Raw genomic sequence first — 21,035 nt, 5'->3', positions numbered from 1 at the left:
AGAGGCCAGCCCCACTGCTTCCTGGTTGCCTTGATGAAACATCTGGATCCCAAAAGACTTCTGGTAAAGTAGCCACATACTTACAAATATTTATTGAGTGTTTACTACTATAAGGCCCCATCCTCTTTTTCTGGAGGGGGAGGGGGAAGGAATGGGAGAAGTTATACAAAGAAATATCCCCAGTGACTTAGGATTTACTTCAGGGTTCTTCATTTTTCCTTGTAACCTGGACCCCTCCCACCTTTAGCAGTCCTGGTGAAGCCTATGGACCCTTCCTCGGAATAATATAAGAAAATGCATAGGATTACAAAGGTGATAAATCAATTACACTGAAAATTGGTAAGCAAGGATTAGAGGGCCCTGAGCTAAGAGGAGAAAACTTTTCATGTGTTCCTGCCTTAAGATGAAGAATAAATATCAGAGAAAAATGATACCAGGTGCCCCAGAACAGTATGATCGAGTCCAAAGGAGTGTGACATTAAGTCACAGGATGTAGGACACTTGGTAGCTAAGCTCTTCAATTCAAATCTGGACTGGACTTGACCCTGGGGTAAGTAAGGTGCATGACCTTGCAGCAAGGCCCTTAACCACTCTGGATTCCCTTACTAAAGATGAAGGGGGGATATGGTGTGGATAGAACTCTTCTAGATCTCTGGAAATCAGGGAAGGGCTCCCTATGAACCAGTGATCCAGAAAGGATCCCTCTGAACTAGGCCTTACAAGATAAGATTTCTGAATAGGGACAAGGCTTCAGGCAGAATAGAGAGAAGAAATTCTAAGGCCAAAGGCCAGGAGCATGGGAAATCACAAATACCTCCTCTTCTCTCTCCAGTAAAACAGGTTAAGGGTTTCTATGGGTCAATGCTTTATTACACAGTTCCCTGCACATACTAGACAAAAACAAAGGGCAAGAGAGGGCAAGTATCAAAATGGACATTTGACCAAAATGCAAGAGTCCCAATCATTTGGAGCAATACACAGACCCCAAGGTGAATTTTCTGGGTTTTGTTCATTGTCGAACCGATTCCTCCACTAAAGTCCTATAGATACCTCCTGGTGTCATGGGGCTGACCCTGGATTCCATGCCAGTAAGTGCAAGTCTGCCCAATGACAAGATTACACGTCGGCCAACTAAGGACCAGTTAACCCACATAAAGTGAAAGCAGCTCATCCCCAAGTTGGTTACCAGGTAAATTCTTCAGCCAAAGTGCCTTCTCCTCCAGTTCTGGAAGGACTCCTAGTTAGACTGTAAACTCCTTGAGGGCAGCAACTGTATTTTGCCTCTTTCTGTATCCCCAGCACTTAGGCCTAATACCTGGCACATAGTAGGCATTTAATAAATGTTTATTGAATCGAGCTGACTGGTACCTAGGAAACCAAAGAGTCCTTTGCCATTCCTCCCCTGGTCTCCTAATGCCCTAAACCTCAGAGAGGCTGAACATACTTGTCAGATGTGGTCAAAGTGTTGTGTTCTTTTGCATGACAAAACTTCTTAAAGGGAGGGTTTGTGATTTGAAACAGGAGTCATCAAAAAGTAAGAATGATATTAAAATTGTCATCAATGATTTAAAAGAAAGAACAGGACTGGAGACATAAATGATGACCTTAAAAAAAGTTTTTGCAGGATCACAGAATGAAAGCCAGAAAGATCCATAAAACTAGCTGAATTCCTTTCCAAGTCCCCAAGGTAGGGAGCGGTTCCCCCAAGATCCCAAGGCTTCCCTCTCTAAATCTATCATTTCAAACCCATCTCTCCCCTCCTTCTGCTCTCATTACCCTCTGCCTCCTCAACCCTGCTTTCTAATGTTTTTTTCCAGTTTTAGGATCACATCTCTAGGAGTTTAGAAAGAACCTTAGAGGTTCCTAGGTTCAGTGACTAAATACTAGAAGAAACCTCAGAAATCATATAATCCAAACTCTGCAGTTTACAGATGAGGCAACTAAAACCCAGGAGGTAAAAAGACTTGTCCAAGGTCACACAGGTAGCACATAGTAATGGCCAAGGTTTTAATTAAGGTCCTCAGATGCCAAACGAAGTGTTCTTTAACTTTATACTGTCACACTCTTCTTCGCCCTGAAAAAAAAAATGGCATTCCAAGATTATTTTAAGGCTTGGGTCTCTTAAATAATCCTTTATTCCAAACCTAAAGGACTATCTAAACTTTGATTTGTGGGTAGCAAGGTAATAATAACAGGTTGCTAAATCCAGATTGTGGGTTATCCTAAACCAGTTCCTAATTGTTATGATTCCTAAATCCTTAGAGCTCTGAAACATTACCATAGCCCCTCTGCATTCCAGCTTCAAAACTCAAAAAAAAAAAAAAATCCAATGTCCCTATTTTGCAAAGGTCTATAAGTTGGGGGTAGGGGTAGATGCCCAAGATTTCCCCCAAATGCTACAGCAACTCTGAGGGAACCATACATTGTTTTGCTTTATTTTTAAAGAGATCCATGAACCAATGACTGTTGAATAGGCCTCTCTTCAGAAACAGCATCATGAGGATGACTTGGCTTTTCCAGAACTCTCACAGCCAACAGGAAATCCTGTAATAATGGTAGACTTGGCACATGCCGAGCTGAACCCAGAGTAACTTTTACATTTAATTGGATAAGGAAGGGCCGCACTTCTCATTTATTTTTCCTTCCTTGACCCACACTCATAAAAAGTTAGAACCGAGGGTCTAATGTCAAGACTCCATGTGCCCCGGCTGTCTCCATAGGTCTAATGCCAAGGGAACTTGCCCCAGAAAAGGGGAAAGGTCCTATTTTGTGTCAGGCACATATGCCCAAGAAAAAACAGAAAGAAAGGTCCCATCCATATCTGTGCCAAGCTGCTCAAAGCCACACTTTCTGTGTTAACAAAGAATGGGAAACACATTGTCTGAATAAATTATGGTACATGAATATAATGGAAGATTATCATGGTATAAGTAATGGCAAATGGCTGAGATTCCGAGAAAAATTGGAAAGATTTCTATTAACTGATACACAAGAAAATAAACACAAAATACATACAATGACTGTAATTGTGGCAAAAGGAAAGCACATTTTGGGTTTGGGGAATTTGCATCCCCTCAGACCAGCCCTTGGCATGGAAACTGTTTCTTCACTCACTGGAACGACCAATCTTGACAGAGTGAGCAGTAAACCTTCCTACCCTCTGTTCACTTAACTTTCTCGGAAAATATTCCATGGAAGGACTGCTTCTCAGGTGTCCCAATGAAGAGTCAAGAATGTCAACCAACTTCCCAGAGGGACCTAGAAAACCAGGGGGTCAGGGTGCCATTCTAGAGTGGCCACTACCCAGGCTCTCACAGGCCTTTTTCCAATCTTGGTTCACGATACACATTCATGACTAAGTTTGTAAACAAAGCACTAGAGAAACAAGGGCCGTTACAGTAATAATTATGGTGGTCACAAATGAAAACTACTTGGTAACTTCCTAGGACTAACATTGTAATTAAGAGCCCGGGGAGAGCGCAGTGTCTTATAGAAGCCACTACATAATAGCTACAATTTCTACAGTGTGTTTTATGACTATCTCACTTGACCCTCACAACAGCCCTGAGAGAAAGGTGATGTCATTATCCCCATTTAAAAGATGAGAACAGGGGCGGCTAGGTGGCACAGTGAATAGAGCACTGGTCCTGGAGTCAGGAGGACCTGAGTTCAAATCTGACCTTAGACACGGAACACAAAACACTAGCCGTGTGACCTTGGGCAAGATACCTAACCCCAATTGCCCTCCAAAAAAAAAAAGATGAGAACACTGAGACCCAAGAAAGTTCAGTGATTTTAGCAAAGTCACACATCTAGTAAATGTCTTGGGCAAGATCTGAGTGCACTCGATGACAGACTGCTGTATACACAACTATTCTTTTTTGTTAGTGACAATCAAGTTCATGATTTTTTTTTAATTTAAGAATGATGTCTAAATTTCATATACTGCTTCCAGCTTTGCAAAGCACTGTTATGTGTTATCCCATTTAATAATATCAATGATAGTACACATATGTAAATGTTATACATACATAAATAGTATATATAGTATGTATATATAAAATGTTATACATATATAAATAGTATGTAGGATACATATGTAATTGTTATACATAGATAGCATATCATATAATATATGTATATAAATGTTATACACAAATGGTATATAGTAAACATATATAAATGTTATAATATACATATATAAATAGTATTTAGTATAACATACATATATAAATGTTAGTCATTATTACTTTCAGGGATAAAAGTAAAAATAGGGGGCAGGTGTGGATTAGATCAGCAATTCTCAAACACTTTGGTATCTGGATCCCTTTACATTCTTAAAAATTATTGAGGACCCAAAAAAGCTTTTGTTTATGTGGGTTAGAAATTAAAACCGATAACTTTAAAAATACTAATTCAGTTAAAAATGATAATAAACCTACTACCTGTTAATATAAAAAATAATAAATTACTTAAATAAATACATATGGAAAAAAATATTTTCCTAAACAAAAAAAAAAGACATACTTTTTTTTGCAAATACCTTTACTGTCTGACTTTAAAAACAGCTAAATTCTCTTATCTTCTCCTGCATCCCACTGCTGAGATACACCTCACACACACAGATAGTTGGAAAAGGCAGTATTTCAATTGGCAAATTACATCTTACTATTATTATGAAAATAGTTTGGATGCCACAGGTGTCCCCAAAAGGGTCTCAAGGATCACACTTTGAGACCCTCTGTATTAATGATCTCCAAAGCCCCTTCAGGCTTTGTCCTCCTGTGAAAGGCAAGGAAAAAAAGGAAGAGTGGCTGCCAGGGATTTATAATATAATTACAAGTTAATTAAATCAAGTTTGAGTTTGCATTCTCAACTGGACTCCTGCAAGAGTCCCCCAGCCTCCGCAAGGCCTGCTTCTTCCCTGGGAAGATCCCTTTCCTAAATCAAGTTTTCTTTGGGTACTTTGAAAGATAAAGGAATGCAGGAACCAAGGCAGGGCTCACAGAGGAAAGGATTTGGGAGGTGGCTGGCCTAGGTGCACTTTCACTGTCTCTGCTTCTCCGTCCTTCTGTCTGTCTGTCTCCGCTCTTCAAAGACCTAATGAAACACTGGTCAGGCCAACTCGAGACTGGCGTCTGATGTCGACTGCAGCCCAGCATCAACAAACCGATTCCTGGAAGGAACAGTCTCTCCTCCTTTGGCTGTTTATAAGCTCTTGGAGCTTTGGGTAGAGTTTGTGCTGGAAGGCTCCCCACAGGCCAGAAGCACAACCTACCCCAGGTGGAGGAAATGGCAAAAGAGCCCAAAGCAATGGGGAAAATCCAAGCCTCCCGTGGCAAGGGCAAGGGCAGGGGCTTCACGTGTCTTGTTAAAGAGACAGCTTTCAAAACCAACTCGTCAGAATTACGCAGGAAACCAGAGTGGAAGTAACAGGGACTTGGACACGCAAACTCCCGCCCTGTACAGGGCTCCACCAAATTAAAGCAATCTGCAGACTGGGATAAACGAAGAGAAAGAGAGACAGGAAGAGAGACAGACAGACAGCCTGAAAGACGAGACAGAAACAGAGGGAGAGAGACAAATGGAGGAGCAGAGACAAAAAGAGGGAAGGACAGAGACAGAGAGATGGAGAGACAGAGACAAAAACGTAGGGCAAGATGGAAAGGAAGAGAGACAAAGAGATGAAGAGGCAGAGACACAGAGATAAATGGACAGAGACAGACAGAAAGACAAATGGAGAGGCAGAGAGAAATAGAGGAAAGGATGGAGACAGATGGAAAGGCAGAGACAGATGGAGAGACAGAGACAAATAGAGAGGTAGAGACAAAGAGAAAGACTGAAAGTCAGAGACAGAGAAATAAACAGAACTTAATATTAAGATCAGCTCGCCACTTAAAGAAAAGTATTTTCAAAACTTTAACATGTTGAAAACCCTGTCAAATTCCAGTAGCCCCCATCTGCATGGTATTAGATTTGCTATCAGAAGACCCGGATTCAAATCCTGCCCCTATCACTTAAGAGGACTTGGACATGCCACTTTCTTTATGTGAGTCTCAGTTTCCCCATCTTGGAAATGAGGGGATCAGACTCAGTGGTCTCTAAAGTCTTTGCCAGCTCTAACCCTATAATGCTAGTCTGCACCTTTTGTCGATTTTCTCAGTTATATCTCAACTTCAGGCATCCCCAGGTTGGATGGTCAACCACATTTAATTTCCCTCAAACCCCACACTGACAAAAGACCATCAGTACTTACTTAAATTAAGATTTATTTAACCAGGCATTTCTCAAAGCTTCATTTTTAAAGTTTCATTTTTAAAAACTCTAATTGCATTTATTATTTGCTAATGGATTTCAAACAATTAATAAGCAACAGAAAAACCCGCTAACAGCTGTCCAGAGAGCCAGGAAAGTTTATGGGGGATTCAAATGTGTAGCAGCACCCAAGGAAAAATTCATAGTTTTCTGGGGCAGAGAATTTAAACAAAAGCATGTTGTTTTTCCTACTTGGTTAGGAGGGCTGAATGAATCCCCAGCTAATCAAAGCTACCCTGGCCAGTAAGTACTTCATTAAAAGTGTATACCGAAAAGGCAGATCATTCATTTAAGGTGCTATGGCAGAAGACAGACACAACACCATGCCCAGGAAAATGGCAGTTGCCTATCTACGTGGCCATCTAAGCCTAACCATCTAGCAGTAAGGCCACTGTTACCTAAGGAACCATGTAGAAGTAAAAAATAGGCTTTCGGAGCTTCTGCTCACGTGGAACTGTCATCCCCAAAATTAAGAGGCTCAAAATGTGTGCTGCTGTCCTTACACGCTCCCAAGCACAAACAGCTTGTTAACTTCTTGCTCTGAGAGGTGAGACTCAAGGTGTATGAAATGAGACTTTTTTTAGACATCGTCAATTAAGGAGTTTGTTTTACTTGTGTATTTGTTACATGGATTTTGCTTTTCTTTTCCTAAGGTGGGGCATGGGGTAGGAGAGAGAAAATACAGGTTTTTCTTATCCTTTTAATTTGTCAGGACAGAAACAACATGCCAACTGCAATTTCTCAAACAAGATAAACTGGGAGTGTAGGTGTGTATCCCAGTACAATAAATCTTCACTTCTTCAATACCAGGAGGGGGGGAAATCTGTCATCTAAGTTCAAATCAAATATTTATTAGATGATCCATTTATTAAGATCAAAGTCACATTGCTAGGCCTTGGGGGTACAAAAGAAAATGAAAAACAGTCCCTGCCCTCAAGGAGGGTCTATTCTACTAAGGGAGGTAGAATCCATTCAGGATTCAGAGGTAGGTAGATAGCAAGTTTATTTTTTTAAAAAGCAACATAATTAGCTACTTGGATCAGGAAAAGCCAATCACAGACCACAGACATAGAACTAAGAGACCTGTGGACGGTGCGGCTTCTGAAGGCCGTTCTAGCTCTAAATCTAAATCATTTTCCGTGAACAGTCCACCTGGAAAGACAAAACCTTGGCCAACTTTGAGCAGGGAGCACCCGACGATAGCAAGATTCAAATCTGGGATCTCTGATTCTGATCCTGTGCTTTCCCCACTAAAGTAGCTGAGAAATGCCTGTGAATTTACGCTGAAACTGAGGAAACAGACATAGTCCCTCAGAGGCTATTTAGGAATTCAAGAGTGCACCAGGAATCATTCCCAAACGCTCAGGGTTGAACGCTTTCGAACAGGTGCTTTTGAAATAGGAGTTTAAAAAGCTTATCTTAGGGATAAAGCTTCTTTGAGTTCCACTAATTCTGCTTACATGATATAAATTCACTTACTTCATTCATTTCCCCCCCCCCAGCATTTTGAGACTTTTAGAAAAACATTCAGGGATTGTAAAAGATGAGATCCGAATACCACAAAAGTCCACTCTAAAAAGTGATAAACAACAGATATTTACTATTAAGAGACAGCACAGTTTTCTTCAGTCTTCTGAGTTCCCACTCTTGCCAAAACAAGCTAGCAGAGAACACTGATTACCATCTGCATCCTGGCTCATAAGAAGACAACCGTTTATTGTAATGTACCAATCAGTTTTATACTGTGGGCTTTGTACCAGTTATGCCAGGTTTAAAAACAGGAGAGAGACTCAGAATACCCCATCACATGAAGCAGAATACCCTACCACAGCCATCTACCAAGAAAAAAACAAACTAAAATACCCCTACTGCCCCAAGCAGTGGTAAGTAGGAGCCAGAGACATATGATTCCCCTGCCCTGGAATATTAGATCTTCAAAAAGGTGCTCTCCCCAATCATACTACCATAAGCCAAGTGCTTATAAGTAGCCCAGGAGTACACACTGTTAATCACCTCACTTGGCCTGCCTTACTACTGTGGTCCAGTATTTGCTTGCACAGATCCATGTTTCTATAATGTCTGAAATTAGTTAACTAGGCAGAGTAAAGATCACCTAAAGTTTTTCCACAGCTTAGTAAGAATAGTCAATGAGGGGCTGCTAGGTGGCACAGTGAATAGAGCACCTGCCCTGGAGTCAGGAGGACCTGGGTTTGGATCCAGCCTCAGACACTTCACACACACACACACACACACACACACACACACAACTTAGCTGTGTGACCTTGGGCAAGTCACTTAACCCCAATTGCCCTCCAAAAAAAAATAGTCAATGAAATTGCAACAAACAACAGCTCACAAGTCTGCTTCTCTCATCCTCCTGCTTTAGGTTGGGGATAGATGTACAAGACAGGAATGCTGCCGAAACAGTACTGCTGTCATTCGTTCACCCAGAACCTAACTTAAAGGGACAGTGGAGAGTGACGCGCTTGGAATCAGAAAACACTGAATTCAAATCTCCTCTAAGGCCCTCCCTTACAACTGGTGGGTTGTAATCACTCTCAGAGCCTCACTTTCCTCATCTGTAAAATAAGGATGATCAGTTAGCCAAGAGGACTGAGTAATGCCAGGCATTTGTGCTAGGCTCTGGGGATTCAAAGACAAGGAAAGAACCACACTCACTGTCCAAGGGTTTCCATTTAATCGAGAACACCTTGTAGGACTGTTGAAGATTAAACCATAGAGAGAAAGTCTACAAAGGGCTTTGCAAGCCTTCGTGTACCGGACAAGTGACAGTCCACATTACGCTGTACTCCAACACTCCTTAACTTCTCTGTTCTTTGCCAGACTTCCAACCAAGGGCACCGAGTACTTCTGTTTGGGGTTATTTCTTCCCCTCTTTAGATATTAAATCACTTATGGAAAAAGCCTGCCAGGGTTTCCAGCCCAGAATGTCCCAAGAGAAACAAGTCCTCAGTCTTCTAAGGACTAAACTTTCCCTTTGTCAACAAGTTGCAACTGCCTATAGGAGGCAGGCCACAGAGAAAGACTGTGTGACACATTGGAGTCACTCACTCTAGCTTGGACTCGGGTGTGAACACCATCTGTTTATTGGCCACAGATATGAGGTACTGCCCCCCCAGCCCAGGAGCAGGGGGCTACCAACAGGAAGCAGGGCTCGGAGACTTTCCCATTTATGTACAAAGTACAGACAAAAAGTCTCCCCTTTATTCATTTCCCAAATGGATTTAACAAAGATGTAGTCAGAAAATTCTCAGCTGGAAGCAACATCTCAGAGATCACAGAGGAAATGTGGCCCCAAGGAAGCCTTGCCTGAGGAGGCCCCCTGAACTGGCCAGGCCCACATCTGAACCCAGGTGTTGGTTCCTACTCCATCACGCCAGCCTTGAAAGCTACCCTATAAGGCCCAACTGATGACATAAGCAGAAGGAAAGCGGACATGGGAGGGAAAACATAAAAGAGATATGGCCATGAAAGGCAGGGATAGGGAGAACAGAACACCTCAGAGCAGAACGACTTTGCCAGAGAGGCAACCTGCTGTCTGAGGGAGCAGCTTCAGGAAACGAGCGGGGCTGGGGCAGTTGCTGTCTACCTTTGTAGACCTGGGCCTCAGTTTCCCTCTGCTGAGATAAAATGAGGACTTTGGACTAAATGGGTTCCGACTCTAAATGTCTGATCCTAAGATCTGGACGTGAGGGCCCTCCCCTTCCCCATTCGACCACTCAAAAGCCGCCTGACTTTGGCCAAGTCGCTTAACCTTCCTGGGTGCTAGTTTCCTCATCTTTTATGGATAAGAAGAATGACTTTGACACTCTCACCTTAATGTGGCCATAAGTAAAGTGCTTTGTAAATTATCAACTGCCTCAAAACACAAATGCATGCTCTGGTTAAAGTAAATTCCAGCTGTTCACTCCTTCAGTTACAGGAGAGGAGAACAAAGTAAGGGAGAAAGAACACTGAACGGAGATGGAAAAAAAAATAGATAATCTCCATAGAAATTAGCACCTCAGTCAACACCATCCACAAAGTCACTTCTCACTATCTCCCAACAGAACAGTTAGGTACCAAAGCTGCCCTGCCCCTCCCCCATGGTCCCCATCACATAACCATCCAACTGATCACTATGACTATTCAGGTCATCCCCAACTCCAGCCACATGCTGGACTTCTGCCCCCCCCCCCCCACTCCAAATCCCACCTCTAAAAACTGGATATCCTCACTTTCCCAACATTTCCCCCTCCACTCTTCCTAGTTCCTAGTATTCCTAATGCTGTCAGTGTTTCATGTTTATTTCTAGGAGAGAATGGAGTAAGTAACAGGGCTTAAAATTGTTTCTAACAATCATGCAAACTGGGGAAAAGTTAACTGGGCAAGCTCATAGCCTTAAGAACTCAGATCAGGAGGAATTCTCAGTCCTGCTCAGCCCTGTGCTCAACCCAGGAACTCAGTTTAAGGTTTGCAAAGCACATTGCATGCGTGTGGATCCTCACAAAAACCCTATCATCCCCACTTTACACACAAGGAAACTGAGGCTAGAGGGTCACACAGCTAACAGATGTCTAAAGCAATATCTGGAACTTGAGTCTTCCTGACTCCTAGGTCACTTACTGGCCTGCAGAGTGGAGACAGTACAAGCTTTGAAGTCAGCAGGGTCTGGGTTGGAATCCTGCTCCCATGCTTACCAGCTGGTCAGCTACTCCACATGCTTTTATTACACACATACTATACCACTGAACTAGGGACACAAAGTGGCCAAAAACAAACCAACAGAAACCAAAACCAACACGCTAACAAACATTAAGGGATCCCCTGGGCTAGCATTTAACCACTTTAATTAAGCCTCAATTAGTTTGCTTATCTGTTAGATGGGGTTAATTAGAACTTCGGGGCTCAGATTCAGTCAAAGAGAAGGAGCTACAAAAGGTACAGATTTCAGAAACCTTGCTAGTAAATGTCACATTATTATTTTTATCAGCTAAAATCCAAAGGGTTTTAGTGGATTGGCAATCAGCATTTACATTTCAGACCTTGACCCTTCAGCACAGCAGGAGCTGGCTGCACCAAATTCAGAATCCTAGGGCCCCGAGCTGGGAGGGGTCATATAGCTAGCCCACGCCACTGGGAGGATAGATGAGGCTGCCGGAAGCCAAGGGATCTGCCCAAAGTTTCACTGCTGGGACTCCCGAGTCTTCAGATTGCTGGGGATTCATAGGAGCCAGACCGGGGAGTTTGGTTTTTTATAAGCATGGAGTGGAAGCGAGGTGGTAACAATTGGGGAAAGAAGCAATTTTGTTTGCCACAGGAAAGTCAGCCAATTTGTAGATGTCCCAATGTCCCAAGCCTTGGGGCATTTCATCAGAATACATGTCATAGGTCACACCCAGCAGGGTGACCCCAGAAGACCTACTCAATCCACAAGCAGAGACACCTTGAAAACTGAGATAGGCTCTATTTATGCCAAAGAGGCTCCGTGCTTGCGCCTGTCCCAAAGTTTTGAGAGCATTTCCTCACAATCAATCCATTAGCAATCATTTCTCAAGCACCTACTTTGCCCCAGGTAATATACTAGGGGCTTGGAAATACAAAGACAAAAATGAAACAGTCCCTACCCTCAAGAAGTTCACATTTTATCATAAGACAGCATATATAAGGAATTTCATATATGGAAAATACAAAATAAATGAATTGCAGGAGAGGGGTGGGGAAAGGCAGCTTCAAGTAGGAGGTGGCACTTGATGAAGGTGTGATGGAAAGGTGCAGGGGAGGTGAGCCTAACAGCCCCCAACAGAGATCATTGCTGTGTCAAATCAGTATCTTCCCCTATGCCCAAGAATGCCCTCCCACTCGACTCTAGAACAAAAAAGGGAAGTCCATATAGCTAAGTTTGGAAAGGTAGGTTAGAGTCAAGCAGGTGATTTTTCCCTCCTAACTTATTTTCCAGACCAAAGTGAGAAACTATATTTCAAAGTGATGCCTCAACCAATTTCAGACAGATGAGGAAACTGAGGCAAGCAAGGTTAAGTGACTTGCCCAGGGTCATCCAGCTAGCAAATGTCTGAAGCCAGATTTGAACCCAGGAAGATGAGAACAGGAACTCTATACACTGGGCCACCTTGCTGCCGAAAGACATTTAAATCCTCCCCCTTTTGTTGCCTTTTGGAGGGGGGAAGGCAGGACAAGTGGGGTGAAGTGACTTTCCCAAGGTCACACGGCTAGTAAGTGTTAAGTGTCTGAGCCCAAATTTGAACTCAGGTCCTCCTAACTCCAAGGCCACTGCTACCCACCCCTAAATCCTTTTTAAATACAGACATTTACAATATGTCTTTTCTTGCATTTGAATGCAGTTATAGCAGAAACTCATGCAGTGTTGATGAAATATACAAATGTTTACTTTCAATGTCATCTACCCAAAGTGAACTTGTGTAGAAATCATGTCCTTAAGCTCTGCCTTTAATCAGAAACAGAGAGTGGGCTTTGCTCAGGACTCCAGCCCCCGCACAGGTTCAGAGAGCCCATCACATCTGCACCTGGCACATTTAAGTGAAAAAGCTTTTGCTACTCAGAGCTCAGCACTGAAGCTTACAGCCACAGATAATGTTCTAATGTGAATCAGACTTACTGAGTTATTAAACAGCTTTTGAAGTCTTCCTATCAAGCAGCTTCAAAGTGAGTGCTAGAAAGAAGAGCTTTCAGTCCAATTATTCAACAGGCTGAGCAGTTCAGCTGCTTCCCAAGCTCTGAGAAGAAGTCTGGCCATTGGCTTCCTGCCCAGGGTCATTGATTAACTTGGCTGGTTGGGTCTGCCAGCCTGCTTGCAGGAACAGTATGGGCATGTGTGCTCACTCATTCACTACAAGTTCTCATCGTCACCATTACTGCTACTCACCTAGTTCCCATCTTTTACCATACAGTTCAGATCTCCAGGGGAACAAGTTGCTATCTGGCTCTTTTTCTTTTATATTTGATGTGCTGTAGACACAGGTGGACAAGAAAACTTCTAAGTGGCTGGGAAATATCGTAGGTTCATTGAAAGTGCCACATCAGAACAACTTCCATAGCAGGAAGAAAGTCAGAGATTATTTATATGCCACCACATTCCCACTTGATTCTGATGACTCCTGCTAGGGCTCTATATTTTGTAAGTCTTCCATTCCACAGATTTAGTATCCTTTAATTAAAAATCAATCAACTAGCATTTGTTAAGGGCAGCGAGGTGGCACCATGGGTAGCAGAGTTAAGTGCCAGGCCTGGAGTCAGGAAGACTCATCTTCTTGAGTTCAAATCTGGCATCTGGCCTTTGGCCTCAGACACTTAGTAGCTGGGTTACCCTGGGAAAGTAACTTCATCCTCTCTGCCTCATCAGTTTGCTCATCTGTAAAATGAGGGGAGAAGGAAATGGCAAACCACTCCAATACCTTTGCCAAGAAAACCCTAACAACTGAAAAATGACTAAACAACGAAAAACATTTATTAATCCTATGTGCAAGGTACTTGTTCCTATTATAACACTACTATTGCACTATTAATAGTATTTGCTATTATTATTATCATCAGGGGCAGCCTACAGTGATATCTACAGAGCTAGCCCAAGGCAGAAAGACCCAGTTCAAATCAAGCTGGTGAGAATAGTTTTCAGAGATGAAAATCACAAGATACACACAAATACAGTACATGGATTATTTCTATTTATTTGCTTTTCTTTCTCAGACCTCAGGACTTACAATAAATGAGATAAATTATTCCAAGTTCCCTCTGGAGAGAAAAGGTAGACTTCTCTGAAATGACTGGGATGAGAGAAAAAGTATCAACATGTTTAGAAATTGTAAGAAAAACCACAAAATGATTCCTACTAACAGCTGACATTTATTTAACTCTTTGAGTCTGGCAAAACCCTGTAAATATGTCACATCTGATCCTCCCAAGAGCTATTCACTCTGACACAAAATATGTCACAGGTGGGTCTGAAGACCAGCGCTCCTATTCACTCAGTTAATATGCCCCTACTATGTGCCAGGCACTGCTAAACACTGGAGACACAAAGAAAGGCAAAAAACACTGCCTTCCGTGGGACAGATGAGGAAACTGAGGCTCAGATTTTAAACAGGTCTTCCTGACCCCTAAGAATCCAGCACGATTACAAAGGTCACAGTCAATCCTCAGGAAATCCAAAATATTTACTTATATAATTTTAATTATGCCAATTCACACACACACATACCCTTTTCAATATCTCATTTTTCTATTAGTAAGGCAAGTTTTACTTTCCTTAATAAGATCACTGAGAGACCTTGGAGTTTAATTACAGATTTGGAAACTGAGACCCAGAGAGGTTCAAATTACTTGCCCGGAAACCAGATGGGCATTAAATGCCATAGTTCAGACTTGAACTGAGTCCCTCTGACTCCCAAGCCTTCAGTTCTTTCCATGGGCCCAATCTTCTCTCCTAATATGAAATGCAGTCTTTGCCAAAGCCCAAGGATCCATGAGGTCCCTGCTATTTCTAACCCATAGCCCTGAGACTGTTTGCCTGAGCGGCTATTAAAGGAATTCCGCGCTTCTAACCAGCTCCAAGTCTCTTCGGATACAAGGCTTTCAAGGGTGTAAAGTCATACCATCGTAGAAGATACTTTATGGCATTATAGATAACTACTATTAACTGACCAGAATAACTCACCATAGGCAGTTCTACTGTTTAATCCCTTCCTAAATCGGGTGCTGCCATGAGCCAGCCTAATGAGCAAGATTTTTAAACCAAGCAAAAGATTCCAAGTCCTGAACATTTCGCCAACCTGGGATTTGAAATGCTGCTCTATTAAAAAAAAAATGATCTTTGAAAGTTTCCATCCATATATCCCACTGCGGGAGGGTGCTGATATTAGAGTATACACTGAAAGCTACAGAAAGTGGCTTTAAAAAAAAAACTACTTAGGAATTTACAGTCTAATCAACAGACATATGGCAAAACCCACCTACCTTTTTTTGCCCCTCAAAAAAACAAAAAACACTTAAAACCAAAACTTCAGGTCAGAAAGCCCAATTCCAGTCTTGGAGCCAGAAGGCTGTGGTTTAAAGGCCTAAATAAATTCCTTACTAAGTGGGTAACTATAGGAACATATAACTTAATTGGCCCTCAATTTCTTCACGTGTGAAATAAAGATAGTAGACTTGTACCAAGTGCCATATAACTAGGAGCTGTTATTGATAGTTAATGTGTGGGCAACTCCCTTCACCAAGTAAGAGAGCAATCATTTATAATTTAGTAGATAAGGGCTGGGTGTCAGTGGTCTGAAGCTGGAGGAAAATAAAATTTAGAGTTGAAGGGAGCTCTCAAGTGCCAGTTAATCAATTCTGCATTTTTATAGATGAGGAAACTTAGGCCAGAAAGGTTGAACTATTGCCCAAGGTCACACAGGTAGTATGAGACTGAGTCAGTTTTGAACCCAGGGGCCCTCCAAATTCAGTTTGCACTGCTCCAGGCTGGCCCATGATCACACAGCTATTAAAAATCACAAAGGTGAATTTCGAACCCAGACCTTTTATGCCCTACTCTCAAGTTCAGAACTGTAGCTTCCACGTGGCCACACTGCCTGTAGCTAATTTAGGGTGAGTCTTCTCGTCAAGAAGGAAGGTCAGCAAATGCTCAGAAACTTAGAGCCAAGGAGAACTGCATGGGGCATTAATTAATAAGACTAGATATAGCCAGTTAGTATCATAGATAAGACTCCTGCTCAATCCTCTATCCTTACTTCACACCACCAGGCACTGAAAATTGAGACTTAAAAAAATAATGTTAACCAGTATTTGTGACACAAATGACACCCCTGAACTACTGGACATAATTGTGGTTTATCCTAAAATTAAATGGACACAAGGCATGACCATACTAAGTTTTATGATCACATGAATTTTTTTTAGTTGTCTTCCTACCCCAAGATCAAACAAGTATTTTGCACTATACCAGCTGTCAAACTAAGTAAACTGCTATCAATTCTAAAAACTTTGTTTCATTTTTTAAAAATTATTTTTAAAAACCTAACAACTATGGCATGCCCTGTTCCCCCAGGTAGCGTCCAATATTTGGACCTGAGTTCAGACCTTAGCTTTATTTTTTATTTTTTGCTATTTTTTTTTGGAAGGGGGAGGGCAGGGCAATTGGGGTTAAGTGACTTGCCCAAGGTCGCACAGCTAGTTAAGTGTCTGAAGCTGAATTTGAACTCAGGTCCTCCTGACTCCAGGGCTGGTGCTCTATTTATTCACTGTGCCACCTAGCCACCCCCCGGATCTTGGCTTTAGTTGTAACCTGTGTCATCTTAGGCAAGGTGCTTGTCTCTGACCTCAGTTTCCCAATCTGTCCCTTCCAGCTCTCAGGCTATAAGTGATCCCTTGCTCTTTGACCTCCTATGTCCTTAATTATGACTCAACTTTCCTTCAGGCTGGGGGTATTTCCCCCCACCCCCACACTTCCTCCCTCAAGCAGGTGCTTGAGTCCTCAGTACCATTTAATACATGCTTGTTAGGCTGACCAGCATCTGGCCAAAAACAGCAAACTGAACCAATGATTAAAGTCATTTGCTGGATGGATGGATGCCTGCCTACTCCAAAAGTGTAACTGACCACTTACTTACTACCTGTGTGTTGAAAGCAAGACCCAAGTAAACAACAAAGGATATGCGATACTTATTATTGAAATGGCCTAGACATGGACTTCCGTTTGGAAGAAATAAAGGTTCATTTTACTTTATCTTCTTTAAATACTGACCCAGTTTGAGAGTCAGTTTGGCATACTGTAAAGGGGTAGTGGATCAGGAACCAAAGGGGAGGGGCGCACAGTGCACTGGACTGGTCATTTCTGCAGGACTGGGGAAGACTTATTAGTTAAGTCCAGCCTTTTGCAGGGTTTCAACTATTCCCCTGCACTCCCTGTCTCTTTAAAAACATTATTTTTAACAGACTGCAAGAAGGACCTGGATTTAAGTCCTGACTCAAATACAATTACTGGACATTTATTCTGTGCCTCAGTCTCTTTTCGGTGAAATGAGATAAAGACTTGCCCTATAAATCTCACAGGGTTTTTGTAAGCTCTTAAATGTTGGCTATCATTTACATATGTTGATGTGTATATATGCATACATACACGCATGTATACACGTATGTATATATGTACGTATGAGATAATTTACATAATCATCTTCTGGTAGAATTCGGTGAGTCAGAAGTTCAAGCACTGCTGGGACTACCAGAGTACTCCCCTCCTGAATCTAACTTTTCCATTTTCAGGTTACCGCTAGAAACACACTTTTTATTCCCCACCACAAGAATCAAGTACCAGATACCAAGACATTTTCTCAGATCGATTTACAGGTGTTAAAACTCTCCTTCCAGCAAAAACAAAAAAAAAAATTTTTGTTGGTTTGGGTTTTTTTTTTGGGGGGGGGGGCGTGTTTTTAAATTTCTGGCACCGAATTCTTTCCCTCAGTCTGAAGCTGCTCAATAAATGAATGCTGAGTGGACAGGAATTTCTATTAGCACCTCTTTTTATATTCAAGAAAAAGTTTCAATCTCTTCCAGAGAAGAATGGGTTCATGACAAGTTAGCATTGATGAAGCAAAGAGCAGCTAATAGCACCCGTTTACCCAAGGGCTGAATCATTCAGAGAATAGAGGTAACTATGGAAATGCCAAGTACTGGTGATTAGGGCATCAGCATTCAACCCCAGATGATGGAAGATTTTTTTTTTTCGTAAAGCTAAAGAGAGCTTTTGCTCCCATTCATATGGATTTTTTTTTTTCATTTTACAGCTATACCGCCTTAAGTTTCAATCGTCCTTGAGGGAGATCATTAACAGGGGTCACGAATCAGCCAGCAGTCTATCTATAAGCTCCCCGCGGCGTGAGGGTACCATCCAGAAAGGAGCAGAGACAACTTTCTTTGCGGGACAACAGACTTAAATTAGCAAAGTCACAGCTGTCCAGGGCAGTGCATGAAACTAAGCAGCAGGACGCTGAAAGGGGGATACCCACCTTAGGATGGAGGACCCCTCAGGAGGAGTAATCCCATCATCACCAAGGGGATGACTGGGGCGGGGGGGAGCCTTAGTCCTGGGCAGGGGCCCGGGGGTGTGCAGCCCCCAACCCCAAACCAAGGCGCCCACTGGAGCGGGGTGGGGACGAGTAGGGTGACCCTGATTCATTATCCACTCGCCGCACATGCGAGGTCGAGTTACAGGAGCTACAGACAGGCGAACACACACTCACGCACTCATGCTTGCATGCACGCAGCTTTGCACCCCCGTGGGCCCCACCCTCACGGCCGCGGCAGGGGGCACTTACAGCGTGACGGTCCAGGAGGGCAGCTCTTCAGGCAGTGCCACCAGCCCTAGCCCGCTGCAGTCCAGCAGCGCCCCGGTGCAAGTGCAGTTGGAGGCGCAGGGCGCGTCGGGCTCCGGGGCGGCCGCGGCCAACAGCAGCCGCAAGCCGAGGGCCAGCAGTAGGCGGGGGAACGGCCACCGGGGAGCCCCGGGGCCTCCCCAACTGCGCCCCGCCATCTTGGCTTCGGCGCGGTCCGGTCCGGCCCGGCGGGGTGGGGGCGGCCGGTGGGAACTTCGGAGGACTCGCGGGGGAGCGCAGGCACAGGTCTGGGGCGAACGGGAGGGAGGCTGGGGGATCCGCGTCTCAGCCCCTCGGCGCTAGGCGCCCAGCATCGCCTCGGGACGCAAGTTCGGTGGCCCGGCCGGAGTGCCCTCAGTCCGAGATAGCAAGCGAGGCTGGAAGCGGGGGCGGGATCCGCGCCCTTCTCCACCTCCTTTTCCTCCCCGGGCTGCTTCAGGGGCCCCGCCGCTCAAATAGCCCAGCGCCCCAGGCAAGCAGGGGGGTCTGCGCCCATTCGGGCAGGGTCGTCCCCTGTACAAGCTGCTGCAAACGGAGCGAGAGAGCGCCGATCCTCGTCCAACTCCCGCGGCCGGCCGGGCCCCCCCACGAGCGGCTCAGTCCCGCAGCTGCCCAGCTGCCACGGGCATCGTCTCGCTCCGCGCGCAAGCCCTCGGCTCCGGCCCGGCTGTCCGGCACACACGCCTCTCCTCTCAGCAGCAGAGCCCCCCTCCGCTCGGGGCACTGCTCGACTTGGCAGCGCTCACAGCTCACCGCTCGCCTCAGCAGTGCACGGCTCCGCTCCGCTCTGTGCACGGCTCTGCTCCGGCACCGCTGCGCGAGCCCCGCGCGCCCAAACAATCGCACTCCCAACTCTCCCAGGTCACCGCAGCCCCGCCCCCCCGCCGCAAACGCCGCCGCCGCGCGCCCGGGCCGGGCCCACGTTGGATACATTGCAACTTGCCCCGGCTCCGCCCCCCAGCTCGCTCCCCATTGGCCCCGGGCAGAGGGTCCTGGGGCCGCCGCGTCCCAGGGCCTCCCGATTGGCCCAGACAAGGGTGCCGATCCCGCCCCTCCCTTCCCCGCCCTGGGGCTCAGAGCCCCCACTTTTTTTTCCCACCCAAGGTGTGAAAGACTGGGGAATGGGGAGGGACTCTCCCCCATCCCCACCCCCTGCTTCTTAAAGGAGAATCGCAGGCTCGGCCGGGAGAGGGTAGGAGGAGGGCTGGGGCCCGGGGAGTCCTTCCTGGAGTACTCGTCCAGGTCTGGGAGACGTGCAAAGTTGGGAAAGTATGCAAAACTCGCGTGGCGGATGCAATCTGTGGAGGCCGCCGACCCTCGCCTCTTCCTCCTTCCCAGAGGAGCAGCTCCCGAAATATGTCACGAACCCACCCCCTCCCCACCTTCCAGGTGCCCACCCTGGGGCAGGCCCCGGGGCCCTGGTGGAGGGCGTCGGCCTGCTTCTGTTTGTCTCTTTGTGTCTGGGGGCAAGGGGGGAGGAAGTGCCACATAAATTGTGGACGGTCCCAGAGGCTGGCTTTGTTTCCCACTTACTAGGCGCTTGAAACGCAATCATATTTCCCTGATTTACTAGGGGACTGGATTTGCATAATCAGCGTGTGCTGCTGAAACCAAGTCTAGACCGTGGTTAACCCCCTCCCCCTTCCAAGTCTTAGCTGTAGGGTATTTCTGCGAACACTAGTTAAAAAAAGGGGGGGGGGTGTAGAAAAAAAAAATCCAGTTCTCTTCACCAACTCTCGAGAGCACTAGATCACAGTGCTTGTAATAGCAAAGATGTCAAAAAAGAAAGCGCAGTTTCTTGGAGGCGGTTTCTAACTTTGGTACAGATCTGGATCGAGTAGCCATGTGCTACAATAGCAAATTAAAAAACACACACACTTTGTTAAGGCAGTGTATATATACCATCTCCGCCTCCAGACATTTGGCTTTGTCTAGTGTCTCCCCCCGCCCCCCCCCCCCCCCCCCCGCCATGCACGTTTCTAGCATAACTGCACACCTTGTCATAATTTGCTGTTTATATATAAATATGGAAAATAAGCAGGTTGTGTCTGTTGAAAAATATTTGTTTCTGCAGATTAAATCTTAGAGAACTCGGCTCCTCTGGAAGTTAAAAAAAAAAAAACCAATCCTGTGGTTAATTTTCTAGCTTTACCCCCAGAGTCTGCTTTAAGGGAACGTAGAAAATCCATGGAATTCCCCACTGTCATAGGCTCCTGTCTCAAGTTTAACACACACACACACACAGCCTGCTATTGGTAACCCAAGTAAAAGCATTTCTGTCTGTGATACCATCACTGGTTCTTGAATTTGCTCTTT

The 21,035-nt window shown here is 44.7% G+C and overlaps 1 protein-coding gene across 1 annotated transcript in view; it reads right to left on the bottom strand.

Annotated features, from left to right (window-relative positions):
- The window catches only part of LRIG1 (leucine rich repeats and immunoglobulin like domains 1), a 132,467-nt gene extending 112,848 nt beyond the window's left edge, over positions 1–19,619 (bottom strand). Inside the window, exon 1 of the mRNA XM_069084163.1 lies at positions 18,663–19,619. Coding sequence (XP_068940264.1) covers positions 18,663–18,877 — 215 coding nt within the window. The 5' untranslated portion in view covers positions 18,878–19,619. The remainder of the gene's footprint in view (positions 1–18,662) is intronic.
- Between the last annotated feature and the right edge of the window lie 1,416 nt (positions 19,620–21,035).

Source organism: Petaurus breviceps, unplaced genomic scaffold (genome assembly GCF_028583685.1).
Source record: "Petaurus breviceps papuanus isolate PSGF00001 unplaced genomic scaffold, PetGlider_PUasm1.0 174, whole genome shotgun sequence".
Lineage (NCBI taxonomy): Eukaryota > Metazoa > Chordata > Mammalia > Diprotodontia > Petauridae > Petaurus > Petaurus breviceps.
The sequence above is the reverse complement of the archived record's forward strand: the minus strand, read 5'-3'. Positions and strand labels throughout refer to the sequence as shown.